The sequence below is a fragment of the Oncorhynchus masou genome, chromosome 19 (assembly GCF_036934945.1).
Source record: "Oncorhynchus masou masou isolate Uvic2021 chromosome 19, UVic_Omas_1.1, whole genome shotgun sequence".
Taxonomy (NCBI): Eukaryota; Metazoa; Chordata; class Actinopteri; order Salmoniformes; family Salmonidae; genus Oncorhynchus; species Oncorhynchus masou.
Genome location: NC_088230.1, coordinates 17,023,235 through 17,049,687, shown reverse-complemented (window position 1 = coordinate 17,049,687; position 26,453 = coordinate 17,023,235). Strand labels below are relative to the sequence as shown.

The 26,453-nt window shown below is 46.1% G+C and overlaps 1 protein-coding gene across 1 annotated transcript; it reads left to right on the top strand.

Annotated features, from left to right (window-relative positions):
• LOC135505893 (centrosomal protein of 170 kDa protein B-like) lies at positions 1-26,070 on the top strand. Its single transcript, XM_064925102.1, is given in 19 exon segments — positions 1-188; positions 5,634-5,723; positions 8,457-8,535; positions 8,675-8,733; positions 8,902-9,019; positions 10,267-10,383; positions 10,547-11,065; positions 11,190-12,463; positions 12,809-12,997; positions 13,204-13,327; positions 13,409-13,591; positions 13,594-15,198; positions 22,357-22,612; positions 22,749-22,920; positions 23,779-23,916; positions 24,149-24,237; positions 24,377-24,470; positions 24,573-24,624; positions 24,834-26,070. Coding segments are annotated over 19 exon segments (5,514 nt in total). The 5' UTR covers positions 1-83; the 3' UTR covers positions 25,085-26,070.
• Positions 26,071-26,453: the final 383 nt, after the last annotated feature.

Genomic DNA, 26,453 nt, shown 5'->3' with positions numbered 1-26,453 from the left:
TAGCACGTGTCCTACCCTGACATACTGTATGCGTCTCCTGTGTGTCCCAGGATGCAAAGGGGTTTCCCAGGGGGCCTGTGAAGATGAGCGTGACATCATGGTTCCTGGTCAGCAGCTCTGGCAGCCGCCACCGTCTTCCACGAGAGATGATCTTCGTGGGCCGGGAGGACTGTGAGCTGATGCTGCAAGTAGGTGACGTGGCCCTGGCCCCTACGACCTCCTTTAAAAAGCTTCCTATTGATGTTACTCTCTAATCTAATGCATCATCTTACCCTCAGGCGCAGATAACTAGAGATACTATTGTATACCATGTAGTCCTCTTCTTCGTGAGGAAGAGGGGGAGTCTGTGAGTAAAACTCAGCGACTACTAAGATCATTCAGAGATGATGTCTGTGGCTGGAGTAGGGCAGTAAATAAAACTGTGTTGTCTGGCATGCTATACGGGAAGGCGAGAAAGATTGAAGAGGGGTGTCTGATGGGGTAGTTTACTCACTGTCCCATGGGCACCATTAGCAGAAGGTAGTTGTGCCCATGGGACAGTGAGTCATCCACCCAGTCAGAAAAGCCTCTTCAGCCCGCCTCAGCCGCCGTCTCTTTCCTGTGTAGCATGAAAGACAACAAATTGATCAACACTCAAAATATGTCAATCTATCCTTCTGAAAGCATGCTCACTTTTATCTGATCATGTCGGCGTTTGCTGTCTGGAGGACCTGTGCAAGAGTTTCTACAGTGCAGTAGCATAGACTAGTATTTTTAAAATCCAATCAGAGGAGCCTTCAGGGGGTGCCCAATTTTGTTGTATCCCACTTGATTCAACGAATCAAGGGCTCAGTGATTAGTTGATTAGTTCAATCAGGTGTGTTAGTGCTGGGCTAAGACAAAATGGGAACCTCCTCAGAATCCTGCCAGAAACACTGGCTGACTATTTGTAATGGTAAAGGCTCTTTTTATGACAATCTGATTGGCTACCATACAGTAGGAAGGGGTGGCATAAAGGGGAAATGGATGTCAAACATCACAGAAATCACTGAAGGAAGCAGACGCCTCTCAACAAAGGTCTCTTATTTTGGGATGGTCAATGAGATGGTATGTCGATAAGGTTGTCATCTGGTTAGGGCTAGCACTCTGTCTGTCGGCTGGAGATCACTACCTTCCTTATTGATGTGTGGGTGGAACAGCAACGTCATTTTACATACAGATATTTATAGCCACATTGATGTACCATTTCACTGCATAGTTCAGATGACTGTAATGTTACTCTGAACAAGACGACTGGCTATCTACTATTGGTGTCAGGCTTTGGCCAGTCAAAGCCTCAGCCCTTGATAGGACAAAAAGCAACACCTAGATACACTCTGATTTGCTACTAGAGGAAGACCGCAGTTATCAACAAAAGTCTAAAGTGAAAAAGAGGCCGTTTAGAGCGCTGGGAGTTATTAACCTTGGCATGATCCAAAATGCGACCTGTTTTTTAAATTTTATGTACAGTATACTGTATATAGTTCCTACCAGTTGCCGTGGAGCCAGCTCGGAGATCCTGATGATGCAGAGCTGTCTGCCCCACAGTGTCTCCCGATGTGGCCATCTGTTGCTAATAGCAACAGCTGAGATGGACTTTTTCCTCACACGGCGAATGGGTGGCCTGTTGCCATCCGGGAACAATATTGTGTTATAGGACTAATGCTTTCTCACCCGCTCCTTCAATCTAAACCCAATTTGTTAGTATACCTGCACTTTAAAGTTAGTCTCATTATCCTCCCGAAGCCCTCTGAAGGGGACAAAGGTCTTCTCTTCTCTGTGTTGTGTGTAATTTACACTTCCTCCATATTGTTGGCCACAGATAACAGGCCTTTGTCTTTCCTACCTGCCGAGCCACAGCAGTGTCTCTGATTCCAGCACTATTTATCAGCTTTTTTTTTATTTGTTTAGCGGTGAAAGTTACCTCATACATCTGGCAACAATGATGCTATTGTGTAGCTCCAAACACTATTTTGAATATATGACACACTGGTGCAACTACACCATTTTATTGAACTGGATTATTTGTCATGATGTTATTATTATTTGAATACGGATACAATGCTTCTACAAAGCTACTGTTTTGATAGTAGACTGCCATTGTGGCCCTTAGCCATTTTAGTGCCTTACTGCCATAGAGTATTTTGTTCAGTGGTATGGGGCCCCCCACCTGAGGTGGTTCATGACTGAGTTGGACTACCACCCTTTGTCTCTTGTATCAGGCTTCAGTATCATATCAAAATCAAATCAAATTTTATTTGTCACATACACATGGTTAGCAGATGTTAATGCGAGTGTAGCGAAATGCTTGTGCTTCTAGTTCCGACAATGCAGTAATAACCAACAAGTAATCTAACTAACAATTCCTGAACTACTGTCTTATACACAGTGTAAGGGGATAAAGAATATGTACATAAGGATATATGAATGAGTGATGGTACAGAGCAGCATAGGCAAGATACAGTAGATGGTATCGAGTACAGTATATACATATGAGATGAGTATGTAAACAAAGTGGCATAGTTAAAGTGGCTAGTGATACATGTATTACATAAGGATGCAGTCGATGATATAGAGTACAGTATATACGTATGCATATGAGATGAATAATGTAGGGTAAGTAACATTATATAAGATAGCATTGTTTAAAGTGGCTAGTGATATATTTACATCATTTCCCATCAATTCCCATTATTAAAGTGGCTGGAGTTGAGTCAGTGTCAGTGTGTTGGCAGCAGCCACTCAATGTTAGTGGTGGCTGTTTAACAGTCTGATGGCCTTGAGATAGAAGCTGTTTTTCAGTCTCTCAGTCCCAGCTTTGATGCACCTGTACTGACCTCGCCTTCTGGATGATAGCGGGGTGAACAGGCAGTGGCTCGGGTGGTTGATGTCCTTGATGATCTTTATGGCCTTCCTGTAACATCGGGTGGTGTAGGTGTCCTGGAGGGCAGGTAGTTTGCCCCCGGTGATGCGTTGTGCAGACCTCACTACCCTCTGGAGAGCCTTACGGTTGAGGGCGGAGCAGTTGCCGTACCAGGCGGTGATACAGCCCGCCAGGATGCTCTCGATTGTGCATCTGTAGAAGTTTGTGAGTGCTTTTGGTGACAAGCCAAATTTCTTCAGCCTCCTGAGGTTGAAGAGGCGCTGCTGCGCCTTCTTCACGATGATGTCTGTGTGAGTGGACCAATTCAGTTTGTCTGTGATGTGTATGCCGAGGAACTTAAAACTTGCTACTCTCTCCACTGCTGTTCAAGCCTACCACTGTTGTGTCGTCCGCAAACTTGATTATTGAGTTGGAGGTGTGCGTGGCCACGCAGTCGTGGGTGAACAGGGAGTACAGGAGAGGGCTCAGAACGCACCCTTGTGGGGCCCCAGTGTTGAGGATCAGCGGGGAGGAGATGTTGTTACCTACCCTCACCACCTGGGGGCGGCCCGTCAGGAAGTCCAGTACCCAGTTGCACAGGGCGGGGTCGAGACCCAGGGTCTCGAGCTTGATGACGAGCTTGGAGGGTACTATGGTGTTGAATGCCGAGCTGTAGTCGATGAACAGCATTCTCACATAGGTATTCCTTTGTCCAGATGGGTTAGGGCAGTGTGCAGTGTGGTTGAGATTGCATCGTCTGTGGACCTATTTGAGCGGTAAGAAAATTGGATTGGGTCTAGGGTGTCAGGTAGGGTGGAGGTGATATGGTCCTTGACTAGTCTCTCAAAGCACTTCATGATGACGGAAGTGAGTGCTACGGGGCGGTAGTCGTTTAGCTCAGTTACCTTAGCTTTCTTGGGAACAGGAACAATGGTGGCCCTCTTGAAGCATGTGGGAACAGCAGACTGGTATAGGGATTGATTGAATATGTCCGTAAACACACCAGCCAGCTGGTCTGCGCATGCTCTGAGGGCGCGGCTGGGGATGCCGTCTGGGCCTGCAGCCTTGCGAGGGTTAACACGTTTAAATGTTTTACTCACCTCGGCTGCAGTGAAGGAGAGACCGCATTTTTCCGTTGCAGGCAGTGTCAGTGGCACTGTATGATCCTCAAAGCGGGCAAAAAAGTTATTTAGTCTGCCTGGGAGCAAGACATCCTGGTCCGTGACTGGGCTGGATTTCTTCCTGTAGTCCGTGATTGACTGTAGACCCTGCCACATGCCTCTTGTGTCTGAGCCGTTGAATTGGGATTCTACTTTGTCTCTGTACTGACGCTTAGCTTGTTTGATAGCCTTACGGAGGGAATAGCTGCATTGTTTGTATTCAGTCATGTTACCAGACACTATCACTAGGTCTTTCATCATTATGTGTTTAACAGTGATTTTTGCACTGAACTAGCCTAGCAACTTGGCTAGGCAGAATGCTTTTGGTCTCTGTCTGAAGCACTCTGGATACTTGTCTGGATGGTGGCTCCTGTCATGATGTGGTTGAGTTTCGTCTCTGACCCATTTCACTTCCCGGATGTAACCACATTGGAACATTTCCCTCTTCCTTCCACTGTCTCGCCTTCTCCCCTGTCATAGTAGGGACATCTGTTTCAACTGACATGGCCAACTTTTTAGTAACTGTACCCATTAACTTGTTTTGTGGGTGGGGAATGTATTGAGAAATGGATAGAGAAACACTGCTCTTTCGCAGTGACTATCAAGGCAAACGCCTGCCATTGTGTTAGTGTACTCAGCACAGGCATGTTCAAGGCAGTAGTGAGAAGGAGGATGGGAATGTAAAGTACATCTTCTTTTGCTCATCATTCATACAATTCACCAAATACAACTCGATGCTATTCATTATCTAGTGAGTCATTCTCCAGTCCCCTTGCATTTTTATAGAGGCCTGTTGGACATGCATCGCTCAGATTCCTGAGACACACGCTTTTAGATAGTCTGGTGGGATTGAATTATTCATCTTTTAAATGGTGTTATGGTTGTGAGAGTGTTCTAACTTTGTGTGGTTAATGGAATCCACGTGGCTTTAGTTTGAGGAGTCTTATGGTGAACTGTATTGAATTTAGCTCGTGAAGTCTTTCCTTCACATGTAGTTGAGAAACAGGAGTTTGGCTACATGTCGCCTTGGCACGAGTTTGCACTTTTGGTTCTGTTCCATTGGTTCCCATAGGGACTGAATCAAGCATTTGACATACATGCCTGTAACCGTTAACTTCCTAGCATGAGGGTATAGAGTATCATACACAGTATTGACATGTTGCTTACTTCATATGAGTAATAGAGGTATTGAAAATAGTCTTGCAAATTGCATCACTGCAGAATGTAAATTATAGGATTTACAGTCACTGTCATGTGTAGTAATGGTACATCTTAAGGTACAGGTGTAGGATCTTAATTTGAGCCAGTTTTCTACAGCAGGAAAATAATCTTGTAGCAAGATAAAATGTGGATTATAATTCATGGACATTTTTGTAGGGGTTGGTACATTGTTTGTAAGGGAAAATTAAGTATTTTTAAACCTCAAATGCACTACAAGTTTAGCTTTTTCTGCATTGCAGGAAATGTATCCTGCAATAGGGTGATCAAATTAAGGTCCTACATCTGTAGTATGAAATTTATTTAAAAAGAGATTGTAATTGTAGGACACAGTTGAAGTAAACCATCCATGGTTCTCTCCTTTTCTTTTCCAGTCTCGAAGTGTGGACAAGCAGCATGCCGTCATCAACTACAACCCTGCCACCGATGAGCACCTGGTCAAAGACCTGGGCAGCCTCAATGGAGTGAGTACCCAGTGGAGGGAGGGGTAAAGAGGAAGGTACAAGCTAAAATACTTTAAATAGAACGTTAAACGGTCTTTGGTACAAGGACTCCCCTTATTACACACAGTGATAAAAAGGCCCTAGATGTTTCAGTGTTCTGTTAAGTAGTTCTAAGCTTAGCATAGTAGATAAGTGTCATTACGTGCTTGCTTGAGCTGGTTATCTATTTTACATGGGTGTGTTAATGCTAGCTAAAAGAAGCAGATAATTATGAATGGTTAAGAGCTGTCTTATGACGCTAGAAACACAGAAACTTGCTGTATGTAGGCTACTGTGCGGTGACAATGTAAATGCTAGTTCTAAGCTTAGCATAGTAGATACGTTCCATTAAGTGCTTGCTTAAGCTGGTTATCTATTTTACATGGGTGTTGATAAACTGGACGGTTAGAGCCCTGACTGCTGATTGGCTGAAAGCCGTGGTACGGTATATCAGACCATATACTACGGGTATGACCAACAAAAAAAAACTTTTAAAGAACTTTTTTACTAATTATGTTGGTAACCATGTAATAACAGCAATAAGTCACCTTGGGGGTTTGTGGTATGTGGCCAATATACCATAGCTAATGGCTGTATCCAGGCACTCCACTTAAGAACAGCTCTTAGCCTTGGTATATTGGCCATATACTACACCACTTCGTGCCTCATTGTTTAAAATATACAGTGCCTTCGGAAAGTATTCAGGCCCCTTGACTTTTTCCACATTTGGTTATGTTACAGCCTTATTCTAAAATGTATTACATAAAAAATGTTCCTCAGCAATCTACACACAATACCCCATAATGGCAAAGTGAAAACAGGTTTTAGACATTTTTGTAAATGTCAGAAATATTTGATTTACATAAGTATTCAGGCCCTTTGCTATGAGACTCGAAATTGAGCTCAGGTGCGTCCTGTTTCCATTGATTATCCTTGAGATCTTTCCACAACTTGATTGGAGTCCACTTGTGGTAAATTCAATTGATTGGACAGGATTTGTGAAGGCACACACCTGTCTATATAAGGTCCCACAGTTGACAGTGCATGTCAGAGCAATAACCAAGCCGTGAGGTTGAAGGAAGTGTCTCTAGAGCTCCGAGACAGGATTGGCTCGAGAAACAGATCCTGGGAAGGGTACCAAAAAAATTCTGCAGCATTGTATGTCCCCAAGAACACAGTGGCCTCCATCATTCTGAAATGGAAGAAGTTTGGAACCACCAAGACTCTTCCTAGAGCTGGCCGCCTGGCAAAACTGGGCAATCGGGGGAGAAGGGCCTTAGTTAGTGAGGTGACCAAAAACCGGATGGTCACTCTGATGGAGTTCCCCTGTGGAGATGGGAGAACCTTCCAGAAGGACAAACATCTCTGCAGCACTCCACCAATCAGGTGGCCAGACAGAAGCCACTCCTCACTAAAAGGTACATGACAGCCTGCTTGGAGTTTCCCAAAAGGCGCCTAAAGACTCAGACCATGAGAAACAAGATTCTCCGGTCTGATGAAACCAAGATTGAACTATTTGGCCTGAATGCCAAGCATCACGGCTGGCGGAAACATGGCACCATCCCTACAGTGAAGCATGGTGGAGGTAGCAGACTGTGGGGTGTTTTTCAGCGGCAGGGACAATCGAATATCTCTGGAGAGACCTGAAAATGCAGCAACGCTCCAACCTGACAGAGCTTGAGAGGATCTGCAGAGAAAAATGGGAGAATCTCCTCAAATACATGTGTGCCAAGCTTGTAGCGTCATATCCAAGAAGTCACGATGCTGAAATCGCTGCCAAAGGTGCTTCATCAAAGTACTGACTAAAGGGTCTGAATACGTATGTAAATTTGATATTTCCATTTTTAATACATTTGCAAAAATGTCTAAACTGTTTTTGCTTTGTCATTGTGGGATATTGTGTGTAGATTGTTGAGGGGGGGGACAATTGAATACATTTTAGAATAAGGCTGTAACGTAACAAAATGTGGAAAAAGTCAAGGGCTCTGAATACTAAGCGCTGTTCTTAGTCACGATGCCTTATTGCTATTCTCAACTGGTTTCCAGCATAAATAGAACAGTAAACAAGTATTATTGCGTCATACCCATGGTATATTGTCTAATCAGCATCCAGGACCCAAACTACCCAGGTCATAATGACATACAACATGACAACTGTAGACCAACAGTGCTGCTGAAGCCATTTTACTGAGTAGTCAAGCAGCTATTTTCCCTTTAAATTGTAAAAGCCTCTGGATAGTGCTGTGAGATGGGAAATTGTAGGGTCGGAGCGGGAGATTAGCTGTTATATAGTTCACTGAACTGTTTGTTGTGCAGCTGATGCAGCCTTCCCTCAGTAGTAGGTGGGCAACATGGACACTTTCCAAGTAGCTTCCACTCGACTGGTTTGATCATGTCAAATTAGCCCAGCGCTACCGTTAGACTAAGGGCTTGTATCTATGCGTTGTTAAATCTCTAGCAAACATCTCCTGTTTGCAACGGGTTGTTTTCTCTTCACATATGGTCCAGTGGGCTGTGCCACTAGTTTACCCTCGCCTTAGCCATACAGTTGTTCTTCTGTCCTGGACTGAAATACCACTGAAATTTTTGCTCTTGTGTTGAAGGTGGATGAGTGGTGCACAGTGTCTATCCCAGGACCTCGTGGAGACTCATGTTACATGTGATCCTTCAACATTTCCTGTTTACAGTAACCAACTATGTTGTGTTCCCCTCTAGACCTTTGTGAATGACCTGAGGATCCCTGACCAGATTTACATTACCCTCAAGCTGTCTGATGTCATTCGCTTCGGATATGATATCCTTTTTTTTTTTCTCACTCATGTCATCAGTGCATAATTCTTGTGCCATATATGCGTAATCAACATTGGCTTTGGAATTTGGTTGAAATTGCTTGTGTGTGATGTGATTGGCTATTGCCTTAACCTAGTATTTACATTCCCATGTGTACGTCCTGGAGAAGAGCCAACACAAAGTCCCAGAGGAGGCACTCAAGGTCAGCTTTCTATGCTAATGCAAACCTCAACTGTATTCAACAATAAACTCTAACCCGGACTAGCTTTTCAGACCGTACTGGTCAACCATCGCATCATGTAGCTGGAGCGCTCTTAGGAAACCTGAGTGTGTTGTTTTTTGAGTTGTGTTGCACCTCCTGCTGTTTCAGCATGAGAAGTACACCAGCCAGCTGCAGATGGGTCTGAGAGCCTCAGAGGGGAAGAGGGCTGAGCACCTGGATGACAGGTCCAAGCTAGAGAAGACGGACAGGAAATCTCTGTCTCAAGGTGAGCGATAGCGAAGGCTTCAAACCTGTTTAAATGCTCTTCCGCCGTATATTTCCACGGTATGTGTTTTTTTTTTCTCTCATAAAACAAAGCTCATTAGTAGGAGGTCTAGATACATGTCGTGCTCGTATTGATAGACCTGTTTGGATAACTACATGATGTGATAGAGGCTTTGAGCTCATGACAACTCCGGGAATTGGGACATAGTGGGTTGCTCTCTTTTCATTTATCTCACTGATTAATCCTTAAGATTGCGTCAATCTAATGAACATAATATTTGATTTTGATTTAATACAAAAATCCCCATCGAAATCCGTCAGCTTAAGCAAGAGAGATCTGTTTTTGGGCTGCGTCTCAATCCACTGTATCCGCCGATGTCGCCCCTCCGCGTCTGCTGTGGAGGGACATGGTGTGTTTTTCTATTTCTTTTGGGATGATACTAACACAGCTGTTTAACTTGGCTGAATGATCCAGGATTATTCTGATTTATAAACTGTGACGCGGTAATATCTGGAAGGGTATGGTGTGTGAGGATGATGAGTATTTGAACTTTGCTCTGCTCCTCAATAATAAATAAATGTCCCTCGACCATGATGTCAGCATCAGCTCATCCTATTTCAACATGCTCCCCCTCTTTGTCACCCCTCTCTCTCCCTCGTCGGCGGCTGCATGCGGTCATATCCAGTCTCCATGGTGATGATTACCGCACACATAGTCTCAGCTCAGCACCGATGGCCTGCTTGATTTATTTTTCTCTGTAATTCACACTGGCATCCCCACTGCCAATTGCTCTGCCAGAGAGTAATCCTTACGTCATAAACAGGTCACGATCAACCATCTATCAACTAAAGGCAGCTTTATAGGCTTGTGAGGTTGTGACCTCTGGCTGATGAGTCCCTGATACTTTATGCCCTGAGAGGCTGTGACGACATAAGTATAATCCAGTGCATAACAACTGAATTATTCAAATCAACACAGAATTATTCTCCTCGTTTACTGTAGCCTCGGCAGTAAAAACCTTTGAACGAGCGCTGCCTCGAGATCAACTGGATGTGCTGGACACATTGGATGAAATACTATGTCATAAATAACAAGCTTTATGTGTGTCTGATTTGATGTATTCTAGTGGGCTAGAGACAAACCTTGAATATTCTTTCTCTAAACTCCCAGTGGACCAATAGTAGATGATGACTGCTGCAGAGAAATGAGTCCTCGTGTGTGTGTGTGTGTGTGTGTTGCGTTTTCAGAGACTCCAACCTCCCGGCCCACTCCATTGTATGGCCAGCCCTCATGGTGGGGGGAGGAGGATGCGGCCAGCAAAAGACAACACAGTGAGGGACATCGGTCAGAGGAGGGTCACCCAGGTCAGTGAATCTTCGATTCACACCATTTTCATTTAGGAAATATCATGTAAAAATGTTTCCATTTCCTTTTTTAAAGAATAGAAATGAACAAAGAATGGTTTATGCTTGTCTTTTGATTTGCTTGTGTAGCCTCATTGGTGCTTTCATACCTATCCATTTGCAGAGATTCCTAAAGAAGGTTCAGCGTTAGATTCAGAGGTGAATGGCTCCCTGTTAGAGTACAGGGACGCCCAGGGCAAGTCCAGCTTCTCCTACCATCGGGAGCCCAGCTACTTTGAGATCCCTACCAAGGAGTTTCAGCTGCATCCCAAGTCCCCGGTGGCAGAGCTCCACGAGATCCCCACCAAGGACACGGACACGCCCCATGGCCCTTCCACCCCCATCTCGCCCACTCCCCCCGTGGTGCAGAGCCACGCCTCCTTCACCATAGAGTTTGACGACTGCACCCCAGGCAAGATCAAGATCAAGGACCATGTCACCAAGTTCTCCTCGCGCCAGAGGAAACAGCAGCTGGTGTCCGGCAAACCTCTGGCCACCACGCCCACTGAGGAGATGTCAGCCGAGTGCAAGGTAGCAGATTGGTTGGTACACAGTGATGTCAGAATGATGAGAAGGCGTCCCACGTGTGAGGATGTTTACAGTGTCAAGAGTGACCAGGCCGTAAACATCAAGAGCCTCAAAGGTAAGAGAGTGGTACTTTAAAAAAGAAATGTTCATAGAATTCTGTATGGTGTTGGGAGGTTTGGGAAGGGGCTGTGTGTGTGTTTTCTGTCCCTCATTTGTGTTTTGAATGTATCTGTTTCTAGGACACCAGCATGACGATGGGACCCAGAGTGATTCTGAGGACCCGGTTTTAGGGAAAGGGAAGCAAAGCAAGTCACACCACCGGATCCAGTCGCAACATTCGATCCAGTCTGAGCTTTCCCAGTCAGAGCTGTCAGAACCGTCACAACAGACTGTGCGGTCATACCAATTAGTTCCGTCACAGCAGACAGTCCAGTCGCACCATTCAATTCAGTCTGACCAGTCAGTGCCGTCACAACAGACAGTGCTGTCAGTCCAACCACACCATACAGTCCAGTCAGTTCCATCACAAATGTTACTCCAGCCTCAGTTTTCTCCTCCCAAACAGACCCCAGTCTCTCCTGTGGTCCCTGAGAGGCCCCTGTCTGAAAGCCCGCCTGAGGTTCGCTCCCCCACCATGGGCCCTTCTAAGCCCGATCCCCAGGAGCCACTCAGCCAGCAAGCATTCATCATCGAGTTCTTCGATAACCCGCGCAAAAAACGCTCTCAGTCCTTCACGGCCAACCCCGCCCACGCAGACTCTTACTCCACCCTCAAGGCCAAGCTGGAGCGGCGGAAGGGCGGGGAGAGGCCAAACTCCATGCACGGACACATCCCCCCCACCCAGCAGGTGACTGTTCCTCTGAAGGGCCAGGGCCATGGCGGGCCTCTGAGGTCGAGCTCACTGAAGAGGGAGAAGACAGAGGAGCCCCTGAGTGGAGGTAGTGCCTCCTCTTCCTCCGGTTCTGGGCCTTCCTCTCGTGCTTCTTCTGGCATCACCATCAAGCTGTTTGGCAGTGTGGGGAAGAAGTCCAAGCTGGCCCAGGAGTTTGCAGCAGAGTTCCTGATGAAGGATGCAGCCCACAGAGCATTGTCCCCCACCAGAGATAAGACGTCTCCTCCCATGTCCGCTCCCCCGGTGATGATGATGTCACCCTCTCGCACCCGCATTCCGTCTCCCTTAGACCCCCCTTCCTCTGTTTCCTATCCCTCCACCCCTTTGCAAACTACAGCACCACGTTCCTACTCTCCAACTCCTGCCCCTCATTCCCCAGCCCTAGCCCTCTCTCAGCCCCCGTCCCGCAGCCCTGTCCAGACTGCGTCTCCAGTTCGCTCAGCCGTCCCCTCCACGACCCCTCTAATGCCGCTGGGTCTGGGGGTGTGTGGGGTGGACCCAAAAGCCTCCAGGGTGGTGAGGAACGAAGAAGAGGACAGTCTGAGTGATGCCGGCACGTACACCATTGAAACAGAGTCCCAGGACAAAGAGGTAGAGGAGGCACGCAACATGATCGACCAGGTGAGATTGTAGCAGCCGGAGGTTCACCTTAAACATTCTCAATTTTTAAAGTCTGTCACCCCCATGACTTCTTTGGTGGGATGGTGGACCTTTTCACATGCTGCGTATAATTATTGTACTGTATCTTCTCCACTGTTTGGATTGCTACAATTCTAACAAGTGGTATAGTCCTAGAATAAACAATACGATACCTTAATAGGAATACCTTGAGGGATGCATGCTGAGAACTTCCTCTCCTTACCCAGTATCCCCTTCCACCCCGTCCTTCCTTCTTCCCCTTGCAAAGTCCCATTGTCCCTTCTCTTCTCCTACCTACCTCATGCATGCTCTGTCCCTCCCTGACAGGTGTTTGGTGTCCTCGACTCACCGGAGTACAGTGGTGCCGGAGTGTATAGACCCATCATTAATGATGGCAAGGACGAGCCGGCAATGCTCCGGCCTAGTGACGCTAGCACTGTGGATCAAATGAAAGCAGTGTCTATGCATGGCTTTAACCCAGCCGCTCTCAGTGGGGCCCCCTCAGGCCCCTTCCAGGTAACCTCACCGTCCTACGCTACTGGAGAAATAAGCGACTTAATAAGTTTATTATTTGTCCTTCCTTTACACCCTTTGGCTTCTACAGTGTCTCTCCTTACAATGTTAGGATTGTTCTTGGAAGGAGATTATAATGGTGGGTATCCTTCGACGTTGTGCTCTGTATAACTGCATCTAACCCCTCATAGTTTCCTACACGGTTTCAGGTGCCGTCTTCTAACACTGCAGCGCAGGAGGAGGGGCCTAAGTGGGTTTCTCGCTGGGCCAGTCTGGCAGACAGCTGTGCAGAACCAGGCTGTACTCCACCTCAAGGGGAATTTGCAGAGGGAGGTGAGTCGTCTGCACCCACTGACCGCTCTGCTCAGAACTTATGTGAGCCAACTGGAATTAAAATATGTTTCTCTTTCCTAGATTTACGATTGATGAGTCGGTTGATGCCTAGCCACAGCGTGGATAACTCTGAGTCAGAGGGGAGCCAGAGTTGTAGGATCAGGAGGCTACTTCCCCAGGTTCCCCCTGGAGACGGAGACAAGCCAGAAAGCCCCACCCCCAGTATCCTGATCTGCCACGAACCCCCCTACCCAGGCCCCGAAACCCCCTGAAGAGGAGTAGTGGTACGCCTCGGCATCAGGACTCCACCCAGAGGCTGTGCATCCAGGATGATGTAGACCCAGACAGCTTGAGTGATGCCAGCCGCTCTGACGATGGCTCTGTACTGGAGAGGACCAGGAAGAGCCAGGGGAGGACGAGTGGCGCTACCTCGCCCGGGGACGCTGGACCTCACTATAGGGGTCAAGATAAGCTATCTCCGACTCAACCTACCAAGTCCACCTCTTTTTACATTGGTTCTGAGGAATGCAGCTTAGGCAAGCCGGACCTGGCCCGAAGCCCTTTTCTGTCTCAGGGGCCTGATAGGGGGCGAGATGCCCCTGCCAAAACCTTCCCCACCACCGTCCTCATCAGGCACCTGAGCAGCCACGAGCCCCGGAGGTTGGGCATCAAGCCGAACAACTCAGCCCCCAACCTCCACTCCCAGCAGGACAAGGAGTCTAAATACCCCAGTAAAGACTCTCTTGGGACTTCCTCGTTCGTCAGGCAGGAGAGCTTCACCAAGGAGCAACCCAGTGACGACATCCAGATTAAGAGGCTCCCCCACATCTCCAGTCACCCAACCCTGAGGGACATGGAGCAGAGGAGAGAGACTGCAAAGGACCCACAGCCCTTCCTCTGGGAAGCAGCAGACGCCTCTCTCTCCTCCCTGGAGGTCAAGTTACCCTCCTCAGGCTCCGGACACAGTTCTAAGAGAGGAGGTTCCTCCAGTCACATGGACGACTCTCTGTCTGGGGAATCCGATGTGGATACAGCCAGCACCGTCAGCCTGGTCAGCAACAAGAACACCCACGTCACCACAGGCCCCAAGAAGAGGACGGCCGCCAGGTCCTCCTCCAGTCCGTCTGTCCAGGAGAAGGGCCACCGCCAGCCCACGGCCCGCGAGCGCCTGTCAGAGAAACGCCGCAGCCACGCAGCTGCCGGTGATAACTCCAGCAGCAAGGCCGAGCAGGCCAAGCGCTTCCAGATGCGGCGCAGCACGGGGAACTGCGGTTCCCTGGAGCTATCAGAGGACCAGCAGAGTTCTGGCCAGCACTGGCCTGACACTGCCTCTGACCATGAGACCGGCTCCCGGCCCGCCAGCCGCAACAAGAAGCTCATAGCTCCCCTACAGAAAGAGGACAATGGGAAGACCCCCAAGAGTGCAGCACAGCAGGCATTGATCCGCTCCAACAGTCTGTCGGCACCACGGCCCACCAGAGCATCCATGCTGCGCAGGGCGCGCCTGGGAGAGACCTCTGACAATGATGGTACTGAGACTGACCGGGGATCCCAGAACTCAGACCACATCGTTGCTCCCTCCAAGGTGTCTGCTGACGGGAAGAAGCTCCTCTCCAGACTGGACATCTTGGCCATGCCCAGGAAGCGAGCAGGCTCCTTCACTACGCCTAGTGACAACGAGTCCTCCATCACCACCCCTTCAACCCGGCCTGGCTTCTCCAACCGGAGTGCAGAATCAACTGGGCCGGTCAGGAAGACCTCAGTGGGTGAAGCAGGGGCAAAGCAGGGGGTCACAAGAGGGTCTGGAGCCCCTGGGAAGCAGCCCCTCACCCGCACACGCTCCAGCGGGACTAAATACTCCAACACAACCAGTGAGTATTATTGAAGTTACCATTGAGTAACTTCTCAATCTGCATAGCCATGCTAGTTGCTTGCACAAAGCAATGCAGAGAACATGTTTTTGTATCTTGAATTGTAATTTGTGATTTAAAAGTCATAGCACCTTTTTTTGTAAGAGTGTATCAAGAACCTGAAGAATTCTTCAGCTGTCCCCATAAGAGAAACCTTTGAAGAACCCTTTTGGGTTTTACCTGGAACCCCAAATAATTATACTTTGAACCAAAAAGGGTTATCTTATGGGGAGAGCCAAAGAACCCTTTTTTCTAGAAGTGTATACAGTATGATCAAATTTAAGACTGACTGGGGATTGTCATGATACAAATTATTATTTTTATGATACTGGGATGTTGTGTATGTGTTCTTAATTACTGTTTTAAGGTTATTGCTTTTCAGGACCATAACTGCCTGCCTGCCACTGGCTCAATACAGACTTTCTCTGCAACTGTCAGTGCAACAGACACCTTTCCACATTACACTAAAGAATTATTATTCATGATTTAAAGGTCTACAGTGTGTCACGTTCTGACCTTCGTTCCTTTGTTTTGTCTTTTGTTTGAGTATGGTCAGGGCGCGAGTTGGGTGGGTTGTCTATGTTAGTTTGTCTATGATTTTCTATTTCTGTGTTTGGCCTGGTATGGTTCTCAATCAGAGGCAGCTGTCAATCGTTGTCCCTGATTTGAGGGACCATATTTCGGTTGCCTGTTTTCCATTGTGTTTTGTGGGTGGTTGTTTTCAGTCTTTGTGTGTCTGCACCAGACAGAACTGTTTCGGTTGTTTCTTTGTTATTCAGTGGTCAGTTTACTTTATTAAAAAGATGAACACGTACCACGCTGCGCATTGGTCCTCACCTTCTTCCCACGACAGCCGTTACACAGTGCTGTGAAAAGGGATTTGCCCCCTTTTCAAGTTTTCTCTACTTTTACATATTTTTCATGCTGAATGGTCTAGGACCAAAACCTAATATTAGATAAAGAGAACCTGAGTGAACAAATAACACCATGATATACTTATTTAATTTATTTCATAAACTAAGTTATGCAACACCGAATGCCCCTGTGTGAAAAAGTAATTGACCCATTACACTCAATAACTGGTTGTGCCACCTTTTATCTGCAATGACCGCGAACAAACGCTTCCTGTAATGTTTTTGGTTTTGCAGCGTTTGGTTTTTGCCAGGCATAATGGGACCCATGTTGTCCCAAAAGGTATACTTTTGACTCATCTGTCCATAAAACATTCTTCCAGGAGTTTTGATGATCATCCAGGTGCTTTTTTGGCAAACTGGAGTCTACTTTTTAGGCGGCATGGGTCCTATTATGTCTGGCGAAAACCAAACGATGCATTCCACAGTAAGAAACTCATACCAATGGTCAAGCATGGCAGTGGTAGTGTGATGGTTTGAGAATGATTTGCCGCCCCAGAACCTGGATGACTTGCCTTAATAGAAGGAACCATGAATTCTGTATCAGAGAATTCTACTGGAGAATGTCAGGCCATCTGTCTGTGAGCTGAAGCTGAAGCGCAGCAAGACAAATTATCCAAAACACACAATCAAGACTACGTTAAAATGGCTAAAAAGCAACACATTTGAAGTTTTAGAATGGCCTAGACAACGTCCAGACGTGATCCCAATTGAGATGTCTTGGCAGGATTTGAAACGAGCAGTTCCTGTATGAAACCCTACAAATGTCACTGAGTTAAAGCAATTCTACATGCAAGAGTGGACCAAAAATTGTGAGAGACTGATCAACTACTACAGGAGGCATTTGGTTGCAGTCATAGCAGCTAAAGGTGGCAGCACAACCAGTTATTGGGTGTTGCATAACGTTGTTAACATTTACATTTACATTTAAGTCATTTAGCAGACGCTCTTATCCAGAGCGACTTACAAATTGGTGAATTAAATAAGTATAAAAAAATGTCAACTCCGGTTCCCTTTATCTAATATTAAATCAAATCAATCAAATCAAATTTTATTTGTCACATACACATGGTTAGCAGATGTTAATGCGAGTGTAGCGAAATGCTTGTGCTTCTAGTTCCGACAATGCAGTAATAACCAACAAGTAATCCAACTAACAATTCCTAATCTACTGTCTTATACACAGTGTAAGGGGATAAAGAATATGTACATAAGGATATATGAATGAGTGATGGTACAGAGCAGCATAGGCAAGATACAGTAGATGGTATCGAGTACAGTATATACACATGAGATGAGAATGTAAACAAAGTGGCATAGTTAAAGTGGCTAGTGATACATGTATTACATAAGGATGCAGTCGATGATATAGAGTACAGTATATACGTATGCATATGAGATGAATAATGTAGGGTAAGTAACATTATATAAGGTAGCATTGTTTAAAGTGGCTAGTGATATATTTACATAATTTCCCATCACTTCCCATTATTAAAGTGGCTGGAGTTGAGTCAGTGTCAGTGTGTTGGCAGCAGCCACTCAATGTTAGTGGTGGCTGTTTAACAGTCTGATGGCCTTGAGATAGAAGCTGTTTTTCAGTCTCTCGGTCCCAGCTTTGATGCACCTGTACTGACCTCGCCTTCTGGATGATAGCGGGGTGAACAGGCAGTGGCTCGGGTGGTAGATGTCCTTGATGATCTTTATGGCCTTCCTGTAACATCGGGTGGTGTAGGTGTCCTGGAGGGCAGGTAGTTTGCCCCCGATGATGCATTGTGCAGACCTCACTACCCTCTGGAGAGCCTTACGGTTGAGGGCGGAGCAGTTGCCGTACCAGGCGGTGATACAGCCCGCCAGGATGCTCTCGATTGTGCATCTGTAGAAGTTTGTGAGTGCTTTTGGTGACAAGCCGAATTTCTTCAGCCTCCTGAGGTTGAAGAGGCGCTGCTGCGCCTTCTTCACGATGCTGTCTGTGTGAGTGGACCAATTCAGTTTGTCTGTGATGTGTATGCCGAGGAACTTAAAACTTGCTACTCTCTCCACTACTGTTCCATCGATGTGGATAGGGGGGTGTTCCCTTTGCTGTTTCCTGAAGTCCACAATCATCTCCTTAGTTTTGTTGACGTTGAGTGTGAGGTTATTTTCCTGACACCACACTCCGAGGGCCCTCACCTCCTCCCTGTAGGCCGTCTCGTCGTTGTTGGTAATCAAGCCTACCACTGTTGTGTCGTCCGCAAACTTGATGATTGAGTTGGAGGCGTGTGTGGCCACGCAGTCGTGGGTGAACAGGGAGTACAGCAGAGGGCTCAGAACGCACCCTTGTGGGGCCCCAGTGTTGAGGATCAGCGGGGAGGAGATGTTGTTACCTACCCTCACCACCTGGGGGCGGCCCGTCAGGAAGTCCAGTACCCAGTTGCACAGGGCGGGGTCGAGACCCAGGGTCTCGAGCTTGATGACGAGCTTGGAGGGTACTATGGTGTTGAATGCCGAGCTGTAGTCGATGAACAGCATTCTCACATAGGTATTCCTCTTGTCCAGATGGGTTAGGGCAGTGTGCAGTGTGGTTGAGATTGCATCGTCTGTGGACCTATTTGAGCGGTAAGCAAATTGGAGTGGGTCTAGGGTGTCAGGTAGGGTGGAGGTGATATGGTCCTTGACTAGTCTCTCAAAGCACTTCATAATGACGGAAGTGAGTGCTACGGGGCGGTAGTCGTTTAGCTCAGTTACCTTAACTTCCTTGGGAACAGGAACGATGGTGGCCCTCTTGAAGCATGTGGGAACAGCAGACTGGTATAGGGATTGATTGAATATGTCCGTAAACACACCAGCCAGCTGGTCTGCGCATGCTCTGAGGGCGCGGCTGGGGATGCCGTCTGGGCCTGCAGCCTTGCGAGGGTTAACACGTTTAAATGTTTTACTCACCTCGGCTGCAGTGAAGGAGAGACCGCATTTTTCCGTTGCAGGCAGTGTCAGTGGCACTGTATTGTCCTCAAAGCGGGCAAAAAAGTTATTTAGTCTGCCTGGGAGCAAGACATCCTGGTCCGTGACTGGGCTGGATTTCTTCCTGTAGTCCGTGATTGACTGTAGACCCTGCCACATGCCTCTTGTGTCTGAGCCGTTGAATTGGGATTCTACTTTGTCTCTGTACTGACGCTTAGCTTGTTTGATAGCCTTACGGAGGGAATAGCTGCATTGTTTGTATTCAGTCATGTTACCAGACACCTTGCCCTGATTGAAAGCAGTGGTTCGCGCTTTCAGTTTCACACGAATGCTGCCATCAATCCAAGGTTTCTGGTTAGGGAATGTTTTGATCGTTGCTATGGGAACGACATCTTCAACGCACGTTCTAATGAACTCGCACACCGAATCAGCGTATTCGTCAATGTTTTTATTTGACGCAATACGAAACATGTCCCAGTACACGTGATGGAAGCAGTCTTGGAGTGTGGAGTCAGCTTGGTCGGACCAGCGTTGGACAGACCTCAGCGTGGGAGCTTCTTTTTTTAGCTTTTGTCTGTAGGCAGGTATCAGCAAAATGGAGTCGTGGTCAGCTTTTCCGAAAGGGGGGCGAGGCAGGGCCTTATATGCGTCGCGGAAGTTAGAGTAACAGTGATCCAAGGTTTTTCCGCCCCTGGTTGCGTAATCGATATGCTGATAAAATTTAGGGAGTCTTGTTTTCAGATTAGCCTTGTTAAAATCCCCAACAACGATGAATGCAGCCTCCGGATAAATGGTTTCCAGTTTGCAAAGAGTTAAATAAAGTTCGTTCAGAGCCATCGATGTGTCTGCTTGGGGGGGATATACGGCTGTGATTATAATCGAAGAGAATTCTCTTGGTAGGTAATGCGGTCTACATTTGATTGTGAGGAATTCTAAATCAGGTGAACAGAAGGATTTGAGTTCCTGTTTGTTTCTTTCATCGCACCATGCCTCGTTAGCCATAAGGCATACACCCCCACCCCTCTTCTTACCAGAAAGGTGTTTGTTTCTGTCGGCGCGATGCGTGGAGAAACCCGATGGCTACACCGCTTCGGATAGCGTCTCTCCAGTGAGCCACGTTTCCGTGAAGCACAGAACGTTACAGTCTCTGATGTCCCTCTGGAATGCTACCCTTGCTCGGATTTCATCAAACTTGTTGTCAAGAGACTGGACATTGGCAAGAAGAATGCTAGGAAGTGGGGCACGATGTGCCCGTCTCCGTAGTCTGACTAGAAGACCGCTACGTTTCCCTCTTTTTCGGAGTCGTTTTTTGGGGTCGCTGCATGCGATCCATTCCGTTGTCCTGTTTGTAAGGCAGAACACAGGATCCGCGTCGCGAAAAACATATTCTTGGTCATACTGATGGTGAGTTGACGCTGATCTTATATACAGTAGTTCTTCTCGGCTGTATGTAATGAAACCTAAGATGACCTGGGGTACTAATGTAAGAAATAGCACGTAAAAAAAACAAAAAACTGCATAGTTTCCTAGGAATGCGAAGCGAGGCGGCCATCTCTGTCGGCGCCGGAAGTGTCTTATGTTTTGGTTGAAGATCTGATAACATTCAGTATTAAAAATGTAGAAAATCAGAAAGGGGGCAAATACATTTTCACGGGACTGTATATGATCAAATTTAAGATTTGAAAACTAATTCAGGTGCACACAAAAACACAGGGCCACTGAGTATTGAAACAGGGCCTGACAATGAGTTGAAGTGACCTTTTCCACCCTTCATAGTGAATGTGACTCAGTCTCCCTTTTGAGATGCATGCTGGTAGGCTGTATTTTGGCTTGTCCTGTAGGAGCTCAGTGTAGTTGCTACGAAGCAGTGTGATGATGCCCTCTGCTGCCTGCTTCTGTTTCAATAGAAACACAGCCTCTGGTGGAAGCAGACTGAGGCACAGGCAAAATCCTAGAGGAAAACCTGGTTATCTCCATTCTGTTTATTTGTTATCCTGAAAAACTCCCTAGTCCTTAATGATTACAAGCATAGCCATGACATGATGCAGCCACAACTTTGCTTTATATGGAGTGGTACTCAGTAATGTATTGGATTTGCCCCAAACATAACACTTTGTATTCGGGACAAAAAGTGAATTACTTTGCCACATATTTTTCAGTATTACTTTAGTGTCTTGTTACAAACAGGATGCGTGTTTTGGAATATTTTGTTTATTTTTAGACTTCCTCCTTTTCACTGTGTCAATTAGGTTAATATTGTGGAGTAACTACAATGTTGTTGATCCATTCTCAGTTTTCTCCTAACACAACAATTAAACTCTCACTTTTAAAGTCATCAATGGCCTCATGGTGAAATCCCTGGGTGGTTTCCTTCCTCTCCGGCAACTGGGTTAGGAAGGATGCCTGTATCTTTGTAGGAAGGATGCCTGTATCTTTGTAGGAAGGATGCCTGTATCTTTGTAATGATTGGATGGTGTATTTTTCTTGACCCGTCTACCAATAGGTGCCATTCTTTGCGAAGCATTGGAAAACCTCTCTGATCTTTATGGTTGAATCTTTGTTTGAAATTCACTGCTCGACTGAGTGACCTTTATAGATCAGTATGTGTGGGGTAAAGAGATGAGGCTGTCATTCAAAAATCATGTTAAACACTATTGCACACACAGTGAGTCCATGCAACTTATTATGTGACTTGTTACTCAGCACATTTTTACTGAACTTATTTAGGTTTGCCATAACAAAGGGGTTGAATACTTATTGACTCAAGACATTTCATCTTTTCAGAAAACACAATTCCACTTTGACATTATGGGATATTGTGTGTAGGCCAGTGGCACAAAAAAACCTCAAATGGATTATTTTTATTTATTTAAGTCTAACACAGACATATAAAAAGTCAAGGGGTGTGAATAATTTCTGAAGGCGCTGATAATTAATGACCCATATTATGCAGAGCTGGTGTATTGCGTTTTTAATATTGTGGCCTAGTATTTGCAATCCCAAGGGTCTGTCAATGACTAATGTTGTTCATATGACTAATGGTGCTGCTGGGAGTCCCTATTTCTGCAGAAAAACTATGATTTTTTTTTAGCTGAAATGTTTTTATTTTAATTAAACACCTTTTTTGCCCTTGTGCAAGGCACTTGCCCCTGGAGCAGATTAGGGTTGCCGCACTTCAAGGCTGACCCTTTAAAACAACACATTTTTTTGTATGTATCCTGTAACTGCATGAGATATGGATCAAATGAAAAACCGTGCTGTTATCTGGTAGGTTCCCGTCAAAGGCAGAAGGGTTCAGACTACACCTCCACATCTGAAGAGGAATATGAGGCCAGCTCTGGAACCCCCAAACACAAACGCTCCTCCCACACGTCTGCTGCCACACAGACCCCCCAGGCCCAGAAGGAGAAAGCTGCTGCAGAAGTTGCCCGGTCCAAGTCCGGCTCACTGGAGTTGGAGGAGGACGAGGTCCAGAATGAGGATGACCACTACCAGAACTGGACCACACACAGCGCCGAGATAGCAAAGTAGGGTGACATAATGGCACTATGGATCACCTGGCTGAAACCACATATTGAGCCTTATGATTGGCAGCTGTAGAACATGCATTCTGTACGTATGTATTTTTTTATGTGGTCGTGACTTGTGTTTCTGTCTTCCCAGGCTCAGTCAGGACTTGGCCAAGGACCTTGCCATCCTGGCCCGTGAGATCCATGACGTGGCGGGGGAAGGGGATTCTCAGAGTTCCTCTGGAATGGGCACCAACCCCTCCCCCAGCTCTGCACCCAACACGCCCGGGCCCGCATCCACCATCCCCATTTCTAGCCGGGAAGAGGTGAGCCCGCCCACTACCCATAATGCACTTCAAACATGCACCTGACCTGCACCTCACGCTATGTACAGTTATTTCCATCCCTTTGTAATGTTCTAATGCATAATACAACTGCACTGGAGCCTATGGGAATTTTCTTCCCTCTCTATAAGTTATTTTAACCATGTGCCACTAAGATCTTACATCAAAATGATGTATAAGTCCAGTGATACGTGCAAAGGATCCCTTATCATTTTTTAGATTATCATGAGCATGTTTCTGTTCTCTACTGTACAGAGGCCATGTACATCTTTGCGAGGGGTCCTCCCATCTCAGGTGCATACCTCAGATACGTCTGTGTCTTTCTCTGTCTGTCTCCTGCAAAGGTTGATATTTGTTTCCTTCACCTCCCACACTCTTCAGGCTATCATCACTAATCCAAACACTCGTATGCTGTTGGATTGATCATACTGGGATGTTCTATGTGTTCTTAATGAGTTTTTATGGTGACAGATTTTCTGGACCATAATTGCTTCCCACTGGCTCACTTCAGACTTTCACTGTCACTGCAACAGACACCTTTTCACCTTCCACTAATGTCGCTTTTTTTCATGGGCTTGTATCCCAGCAAAACTAAAATTCACTGCTCACAGTTCAACTGCTCTCACTCCTGCATGTTGCTTGGTGCATGCAATCACAAAGCACTCGTCACACTGGTCGATGTTTCTCTAGTACAGAATAACAGAGATATTGTAACTTCTTATTCTCTCTGTGCCCTTGAAGTACAGTAGAAGGCCTTGAGGCACTGACTCCCTCAGTAGTCATGGTCATGTCAGTTGTTCAGAACGGGCGGACCATGCACTGATTCTATTCTCTTTCCAGCTGGTCCAACATATTCCTGAGGCCAGCTTAAACTACCAGAAGGTTCTACTATCGCCAGGTTCTACTGCTGTCATGGACCTGGATCCTAACATGAATGACCAAGACCCAAGCTCTAAGCCACGGTGGAACCGTGAAGAGGTCACTTTCTTGTCACCCTTGTTTCTCCTCCCTTTATAATTGCACTTTCACTAATTATCAATGATTTGGAAACTTAGGCTCACTCAGAAACAAACTGGCACTCAGGCTACACAAAATGAGCTGTTGCAGTTAATTTTGGTCTTCTGGGAATTAGACTAAAGTATATTAATGTGTGTGAAACTACTTTGCGAACACTTTTGGGTGTTTGACATTCACCATTTTCTCCCTCTAGGTGATTTTAGACAATCTGATGTTGAACCCTGTTTCTCAGCTCTCTCAGGCCATTCGGGAAAACACAGAACAGTTGGCTGAGAAAATGAAGTAAGGGAACTTGATGTACCTTGGCTCTTACCTTGTGTAATTGTAGCATTGTATGTTAAATGGAAAAGAGCTAGTCAATGTATTCCTCTCTGCCTGGCTCTGAAGGATTATACAGTATTTTGTATTTCTTTTCTGTCAGGGTTTTATTCCACAACAAGACTGAGGCCTGGGAGGAGATCGAAGCGAAGATCAATGCTGAAAACGAAGTCCCCATCCTCAAAACATCAAATAAGGTACAGAATTGGTAGACAGTCGCATCTTACGTTGATAGTGTAAAACTGAGGACATTATATGGGAAATGTGTAATCGGAATCATTTTAATTCTACTGTCACAGGAAATCTCTTCCATCCTGAACGAGCTGAGAAGAGTACAGAAACAACTAGAAAGTAAGAGCTACACATGGGTTTTTCTTTGTAGATAAAAAAAAAAATAAAATAATCTTCCTAAAATGTACTGGGAATGCGATGTTGAATTGCTTTTCCTGAACGGCTTCATGTCTGCATGACCTATTCAGGACATCTAAATGAAGCTGAACGCATATGATCCAGCAGGCCTACGGAATCTAATAGAACATGGACTGTTCCCTTTGTTGTAGTGATCAACAGCATTGTGGAACCCGGTGGAGCTGGCAGTGGGAACCCTAAGGTGGCAGCAGTGGCTGCTTCAGGAGGACAGGCCACCAGGTCCCCCTCTCGGCAGAAGAAATCCCCCAGTAAGCCCACTGGGCCTGGGGACAGACAACGTGGTGCTGGCTCTTCAACCAGCCCCACCACCTCCAAACCCAACGCCAACGAAAGCACCAAGAGGACCACTCGAGGCCTCAAAGGGGCAAACTTTATGGCCTGATCAGAGTTCCCAGGTTTCTGTAGCATCTGCTGGTGGCGACTGCCTCCCTTCACCACACTGTCATTTGTAATGTAAAACTATCATGATATACAGTATACTGTATTTGTTTTGACTGGTAAAGGTGTACTGTAATTGAGTACTGCTGTAACTGAGTACCACTGTTTAGAATGGCTTCTTCCACATCTGTACAAGCTCAACTAAAAGTAGGCAAAGCTGAGTAAAATAAGTTGTTGCTTTAATAAGTGGATTGTGTACAAAATAATGTCCATATGCCTTGTCTACTTGTCCTGTACAATGTGTAGTAGATCAGTACTGTAGGCTTGGCCAGATGCCCAAGATAAGACAGGCTACATTCTTGCACCAACTTTGTTACCATAGTAATAATCCTGATGAAAACAGTCCTAGGTGTCCATGAGAACATGTGATGGACTACTTCAATGACATGGCAAAACAGAGCAGCATTAGAGAGGTTGGTTGCAGTGTTCTGTGCTTGTCTTGTTAAATAGGATTCATTGAATGTCCCTGAATGACTTGGATATTTTACTGCTTGGGAAAAAAGCTACTGAATGAACTGATGGACCACCAGTCTCCCTTTTCTCAACTTGATTGTCTGATATTGCGAAAATGCTTAAGATTTGTTCTATATGAATGCTGTGCGTACAGAATGTTAGGATGGTGTGTCATACAATGTTCCAGATCCCAAATAAATGCAGTATACACTATACAGCATCAGAAAGAGGGGAAAGAGCATACTTAGAAGGCCAGCATCCCAGAGTCGCCTCTTCACTGTTGACGTTGAGACTGGTGTTTTGCAAATAATATTTCATGAAGCTGCTAGTTGAGGAATTGTGAGGCGTCTGTTTCTTGAACTAGACACACTAATGTACTTGTCCTCTTGCTCAGTTGTGCACTGGGGCCTCCCACTTCTCTTTCTATTCTTGTTAGAGCCAGTTTGTGCTGTTCTGTGAGGGGGAGTAGTACACAGCGTTGTAGCCTTCATTTCTCAGAACAAGAATCGACTGACGAGTTTTTGGCCATTTTGAGCCTGTAATCGAAACCACAAATGCTGATGCTCCAGATACTCAACTAGTCTAAAGAAGGCCAGTTTTATTGCTTCTTTAATCAGAACAACAGTTTTCAGCTGTGCTAACATAACTGCAAAAGGGTTTTCTAATGATCAATTAGCCTTTTAAAATGATAAACTTGGATTAGCTAACACAACGCGCCATTGGAACACAGGAGTGATGGTTGTTGATAATGGGCCTCTGTACACCTATGTAGATATTCCATTTAAATATCTGCCTTTTCCAGCTACAATAGTCATTTGCAACAATAACAATGTCTACACTGTCTTTCCGATCAATTTGAT